This window comes from Acanthisitta chloris, unplaced genomic scaffold (assembly GCF_000695815.1).
Source record: "Acanthisitta chloris isolate BGI_N310 unplaced genomic scaffold, ASM69581v1 scaffold13705, whole genome shotgun sequence".
NCBI lineage: Eukaryota > Metazoa > Chordata > Aves > Passeriformes > Acanthisittidae > Acanthisitta > Acanthisitta chloris.
In genome coordinates, this window is record NW_008675427.1 from 25,599 (window position 1) to 32,633 (window position 7,035).

The 7,035-nt window shown below is 36.8% G+C and overlaps 1 protein-coding gene across 1 annotated transcript in view; it reads left to right on the forward strand.

Annotated features, from left to right (window-relative positions):
• Positions 1-6,106, forward strand: part of LOC103803210 (RUN domain-containing protein 3B-like) — a gene marked incomplete at its 5' end in the record, with an annotated part of 26,419 nt that extends 20,313 nt beyond the window's left edge. The window contains 2 exons of the mRNA XM_009075754.1: positions 486-654; positions 5,945-6,106. Coding sequence (XP_009074002.1) covers positions 486-654; positions 5,945-6,106 — 331 coding nt within the window. The remainder of the gene's footprint in view (positions 1-485; positions 655-5,944) is intronic.
• Positions 6,107-7,035: the final 929 nt, after the last annotated feature.

Here is a 7,035-nt window from a genome sequence, read left to right on the forward strand (position 1 = left end):
ATGATGATCACCCGAGCAAGTTGTCCTTTCTCATGGGCTTTTCTGCGTAGCTGTAAACTTAAAAGTAGCTGTTTTGTGAATAAAAATTCTATATGCCCTGGTAAATGTAAGATATGGCATAAGCAATGTGAGCCGTTAGCACATAACAGAAAGTAAGGACCAGTTACATAGATAATCTGACCTTCCAGCTATGTTTGGCTCCTCTGATCAGCCTTATGATTAATAATAAAAGAATTCTCACTATCTAATAAATCAGGTAACAATTTGGCATCACCAGAAAGCATAAAAATGAATGAGAAATTTTTTGCCCACTCTTTATTTAAGTGGCTGTACAAATAAACACGACTTGTGTTTAGTGATCTATCCTATCCCGACCTTTCCATTCTTTTTGGTTTACAGAGCTTTAGATATCTTTAAGAAATGTGGTGCTTTGTGTTTTTACAAGTACAGCGTTTCACTCGGCTAATAAATGTATGATCCTTCAGTTCTGACAGCATCAGCAGTGATGAAGAAGAGCTAAGAACACTGGGCAGTAGTGGCAGTGAAGGCAGTACTCCAGAGAACATTGGTCCTCCCTTCATCACAGATGAAAACAGTTGGTACAACAAATGCAAAAGGGTAGAACAGAAGTATCGGCTTGCATTGGAACAGAAGGTAAAAGATCAGTTTGGGGGGGGGCTATGGAGCCAAAGCTCATCACCAGCCAACTGGTGACATATCCATTATAAGTAAAGGCAGGAAAATATATTAAATGTTGTTTAGCTTCATGTAAGTGCTCTGAAATTTTGTGGTTCTTAGCATATCTAAGCACCTACGCTCACTGATTTGAGGGAGAAGAGGTATGGGGAGATGGGGAAGAGGATAATAATAATTCAAAGATCAGATTTCACAATATAATGTAGAAGCTTTGGCTCCTTTTTCCAATCTCAGAGTTACAGCCAGGGTATCTGTGTTAAGTTGTGAACTTGAAGCAAACACAATTGTCCACATGTTTTTTTCTCTTCCCTAGAGGTCACAGAATTTTATTGATGTAAGTACACTGCCAGTTGAAGGTTTTATGATGTAGTGGTGTTAAACTTTAACACCTAGAGAAAACAGAAACTATCAGCAAAGTAATCCATCTTGTATGAAAAGCAAAACTATTTTCTCAGTAATACTGAGATGGGTTTTTAGAAAATACATTGTTCTAAGACTTGCTTGAAGATAGAATGGGAAAGGAAAACAAAAAAGTGTGTTTGTATTTGATTTTAATTTAGGTGGCATATTGAATGTTGCTATAGAAACCAAAGGTAGGTTTTCCATCTACCACCCAACATACTGTAAGTTAAAGGTGAAGTTAAATAATGTGTCCAAACCTTTTAGTAAGTCAGCATTTTTAAAAGCAAAGTGCTTGTCAGTTTTTCATAATGGCATATGACATCTACAGTAATTGCAATGCATATTAGCTGGTGAGAGAAGAGGGAAGACTATTCATAGACACCAAAGAAACAATGCACAGGAAAAGAAAGGAGGGGCCAGGAAAAATCAAAGATAAATGGTTACTTTTAAAACAAATAATTTCTATTAGTATTTTTAATATTCTATTTTCATAATGAAAGAATTTGATTTTTGTGAAGCTCTGAGCACAGTAGACCATATGAAGGGCTGGAACTACATTATTTCCCTGAGTATGGAATACGTAGAAACAAAATTGGTTAACTTTAATGCGTTTGAAAGAACCTAGCTAAAAGTTTTCTATGTAAAAGTGAAAAAGTTAGACTTACTGTGGAATAATAGATGAGGTATTTTTAAAAATGTGCATACAATTCCTTCTTTCCTTTTTCGGATCCCTTAGACTTCTTGGCTTTGAAATATAACCTGAACTGTTGGCATCCAGATTGCTGGCACAATCTTCTCAGCTACTGTAGTGTCACTTTATGTATGCAATGAATTTGTGTTCCTGAGGCCCTCTCTAGTGCAGAGGGCATTTTCCTTGCCTTTGTAAACCAAAATGTGCCATTCAAAGGGAATCTTTTCAGATACACAAAAAAAATGGAAAATTTTCCTTCCCCATCCCAACAGTCCTTGAACAAGTGGAAGGCATTCTGGGCAATATTTCATCCTTGTGTCCAGACAAAAACATAGGATCAGTTTGAACTCACACTTTCCCCCACCATGAGGGAAGTGTCGTCAGCTCAGGAGAAGCATTGAAGACAATGAAATAGGTGGATGTTTGTATTTCTTGGTACATCCAAGTTGTGAATTTTCAAGGATAGCCCATCAAAAATGTGACATACATCTATAGAAAAAAATACTGAAACATGGTGCCCAAATCAACTAGCCAGAATCACTAGGAAGCTTTGTGTCTGCATAAGTACAGAGGTTCAGTGGCTGTAACAGCAAATGGTGGGTTTGGTTTATTCATGAGTCTAACATTCCTGTTTCGTGGAAGTTATTTGCTGATCTGATACTGAGTATTTCAAATTTTTGGGAATTGTTATTTTAGTGAGTCACATCATTCTGTGTAACATTCTCTTAATGAACTGCCAGCTTCCATAGTTACCTAATGTAGGGGCGAATTTAAGTCAGTTGTAGGATAAATCTGTGAAAATTTTGGTGCATTTAAAACAATTTTCAAAATGATAGCTACTCTGACAGGCACTGGCACTTTCCTAATTGTCCTCCTTTAGAATGCCTACTTGCAATTGCAGCAGCAAAATAACTTTTTTATTCCCACAGACAGAAAATTTTCCATTGTCTAATTTTCATTTGGGATGTGCCTGCCAAGTTTTTACATAATTCACTTCAGCTATACTGCATCTGTTCTGTTCTAACTTGAACAAATGACCATTAAGATTTTAGAGAGACTATGGAATGGAGCTCCTTTCCTGAGTGTTTCTCTCCTTCCCTTTTTGGGACCTTTTCCACAGCAATAAGCTACATCAACAGTTGAGTTGCACAATGTGCAGTAGGTACCAGTTAGAGACAGTGTTTTTATTCAAGCAAAGGGGCTTTCTGACATTTTGTGTGTTGGAAAACTGGATGTTTGTGACAAGAAGACCAAGTTGAAAAGAATGTCTTTAGTAACTGATGAAGTGGGTTTTACGAATCCTTCTTTTGCTCTATTGTCATTCACTTTGCTCAAACAATGATAAATTCCTTTTGTGCCTTCCAATTAAGTATGTATACTGCAGTCATTAATAGCACAAGAGAGTGATGTTTACCAGGGTCACAAAATGGCAAGCAATTGGATTGCAGCTAGGATAAAGGTCTCTGTCTTCTGAGCCATTTGAATGGTAGGATGGGGTCAGGTATTATTTTAGCAAGGTAAATCCTAGCATTGTTTTATTGGATCAACAACATTATGCTGGTTTAGTCCAAGAATCCTTTGTTATCCTACTATCCTATCTTGGGTACTTGACCAAAGCAGATCTAGAGGGAAGAATAAACACAAAGCACGTGCACCACATTTCCTCTAATACTTTCTTGGCCAATGTATAGCAGCTGAAGGGCTTCCTGAAGCTGATAAAGTTTGTCTGTATCGTAACCTGTGATGGATCTATCTTCTAAATACTTGTCAAATATCCCCTTGATCCCATGTAAATTTTTAGCATCAAATTTATTTTTTTTTGCAAAGCATTCTGTGAATCTACCATCTGCTGTGTGAAAAGCCACCTCCTTTTCTGTCTTTTGAATCTGGCTCCTATGAGCTTGATTTCATGGTGCCTAGCTCTTGTTTTTAAAAAAAATTATTTACAATCACTTCCTTCCTTGCCCTCTCCAGGCCACTCTGGAAATATAATGAGTTTGTCTTTTCCAAGTTGTCTATTGTCCAGAATAATGAATCATACTTTACACATTTGTTATTTATATGGAAGTTATCCCTTCCCTTTATAGGAATGGCTTAAACTGCTCACTTTTGTGTATTAAACTCCTCAATTCTTTGTGTACTGCTTGTACTGGAGTTTGATATCCTTTTACTGGTGGGATGGGGCATCTCTGTGTCATTACGGATAGAGGTATTTACTGTTCGTAGTTTCTGTTTCTGATCCTGATGCTTCATGTCTAAAATATTTTTGTAAATTTTTTCTTTATATTTTTGAGTTTTCTGAGAGACAGAAAATTGGTATATGTCCTAACCATCATTTAGTACTTTCATAGTGCTACAGAGCTCCAAGGAGTACCTTAACAGTCGATAACAGTAGCACTTGCTGAGGCAGAACTAGGCATACTGAAAACCTCTCAAGATTCCTTGGAACTTGTACTGAGACTAAAAACTTCTTATTAAATATATCTATATCCAGTGGACAGAACTGTAGAATCCAAGCATAATTGTGGTCAGATGGCACCTCAGGAGATTGTCTAGTACAACTCCTCCCCTAGAAAAAAAGTAGACTAGAGCAGGTTGCTCAAGGCCTTGTTCAGTCCAGCTGTGAATATCTCAAGGATGCAGACCCCCCAGCCTGTCTGGACTACCTGTTCCAGTGTGCATTTAAGAAAAAAAGAGTAATCATTTAAAAAAAAAAAGTTTTTTCTACATTTAAATAGTTTCCTGTATGTCTTTTTCAGTTTGTGCCCATTGCCTCTTTTCACTGGCTGTCACTGAGAAGAATCTGATTCCATTTTCCTTACACCCTCCCATCCTGATGCACGTGGATATGATTCTTGTCCTCACCTTCTTCCCATCTCCCCAGCCCTGACCTGAGCAATCCCATCTCCTTCTGGCTCCTCTCATATGAGAGATGCTCCAAACCCTTAATAGTCTTTGTGGTGATGAACCATATTATTAGCATTTTGCTACCAGCTAACGTGAAGTCTGGTTTTTTTATCATATAATTTATCATAGCATAGAATTTAGGAGTTGGAATGGACCTTACTCGATCATCTAGACTTGCTCCAGCAGTTGCTTGCTCTCCTTTCCTTGTCCTCCTTTTATTGAACAGGAGTTGAGAAGAGACACCTGTTCTGTGTCCGTAAAAACTACCTGGTTGTTAATACTTTTTTTTTTTTTTTTATTGTGGGCAGCTACGAAGAAGTTGCACATTTTTCCAGAAGCCTCAAGGAATGTGCAAAATTTCATGTAGTATAGACTTACGGTATCTAGCTTTAACCGAGTCTATATAAGAAGTTACTAACATTTGACATGCTGGAACTCTGCTTTAAGAAGGAAAGGAAATAGCTGCTTAGTATTGTAACCAGATGTGTGATTTGTGAGCATACTTGTGACCAGCATGCCATCACAGCTGCTACTAAATACTCACATTGTGAATTTTTGCAGATGGCTAAGTAGTGTGATTAGCACTGTCCCATTTCTTTTATAGTATCAGCTGGAAAAACTAAGATATACATGCACAATCCAGCTGTACATGTCCAATGTTACTAAAAGAAGTGACCTTCAGCACTTACCCTACCTTGTGCTTTGCTGTAGGTGAATACTTATTTCAATAACCTTCTTTGTCATTTTAATGTTTGATGCAGTATTACAGTTTTCAAAGAAACTTTAAAATAACAATGGAATTTTTTTGGCAATAATTTTGGATCCCTTTCATTAACTATATAAAGATCCACATAGATTCTACTCTTGTGCTCCTTGTGCAATATCTAATATCCTTCATGTGATGTAGAATTTTGATCGTATTCTTGTACTGGTGACTGTCCTATGTTGCTATTGAGAAATGAATTAGTGTTTCATGCTGTTGGCATCCCTGTCTCATGTTTTCATCCATATTCTATTCCTCTGCAAGAATACAAATAAGTAAATGATTTTCTTGTTACCTTGTATTAGGAAATGTCAAACTAATCTTGAGTCAAATTACTAGTCTGCTTAAAAATAAATAATAAAAAACCCTACAACAAACCCAAAGTAAAGCCATATACATTGTAAAGCAAAAGATGTGAACATACATAATGAAAGGTTTTTTTGATAGTGTGTTCTTTAAAGTTTTCTAACAACTTGCATTTCCAGGGTTATCTTGAAGAATTGGTACGACTCAGAGAAAACCAGCTATCTGAATCTGTCTCACAGAATAAACTGCTGTTACAAAGAATTGAAGATATGGATCTAGCCCATAAAATGGAGAAGGAGCAGCTGGAATATATCATTGTGGAACTGCAAGACCAGTTGTAAGTTAGTATAACGGAGAAACATTATTAGAGCAGTATTACTTAAATAATTTATTTAACTATACAATACAAAAATCTTCTGGTCCTGTGGAAATGAGTCAAACTTCTTAAAGAAATTGGTGTATTTTAGCCTTTGTTTTTTTACTTACAAGTCTTACATTTGGAAATGGTTCCCCTGATAACTGCAGTAGGGTAAAACAGAATAAATCTAAGATTAAATATTTAAATCTTTTTTAGATCTGAAATAGCTTACAATAAACTTGCTTAATTTTTTAACATGTTTTTATAAAATGTTCTTTATATTTTATTACTTCCAACTTCAAGGCTGCCCCTAAAAAATATTGAGAGCAGCTTCCTTTTGACCCCTATTTTTTAAGTGTTAGGCAGGAGAGGATGAAAATGTTCATTTTCTTTGTTTAGGTTCTAATTTATTTATGTGTGGCTCAGACACAGTAGAAATTCATCTGGCACTCCTAAAAATATTAAAATTGGTGAAACAGTTTGCTAGTCACCCTTTCTTCAATGCAGGGCAAAATGCTAAAACAACAGTAGAAGGCTTATTTTTTTAATAACATATGTGACTCCTAATACGATAAATATTTGAGTATCTTATGATCCTTGCAGAGTTCATCGTCCTAGCCCTGCCTGTTGGGTAGGGAGGTACTCTGCTTCTGCAGAGACACTCCCATGCTGGATGGGGCTCAGAGCAACCTGGTCTAGTGGAAGGTGTCCCTGCCCATGGCAAGGGGGTTGGGACTAGATTGTCTGTAAGGTTCCTTCCAGCCCAAATCATTCTGTGATTCTATGTTTAAAGACCCAGATAGACTGGAGACTCTCTCAGGTGATAGATTGCCACAAGACTGCTATAGTGTGCACCTGCAGCTATGGAATGTTCCATTCTGTTCATAACAGATCATAGAATCATAGAATCAA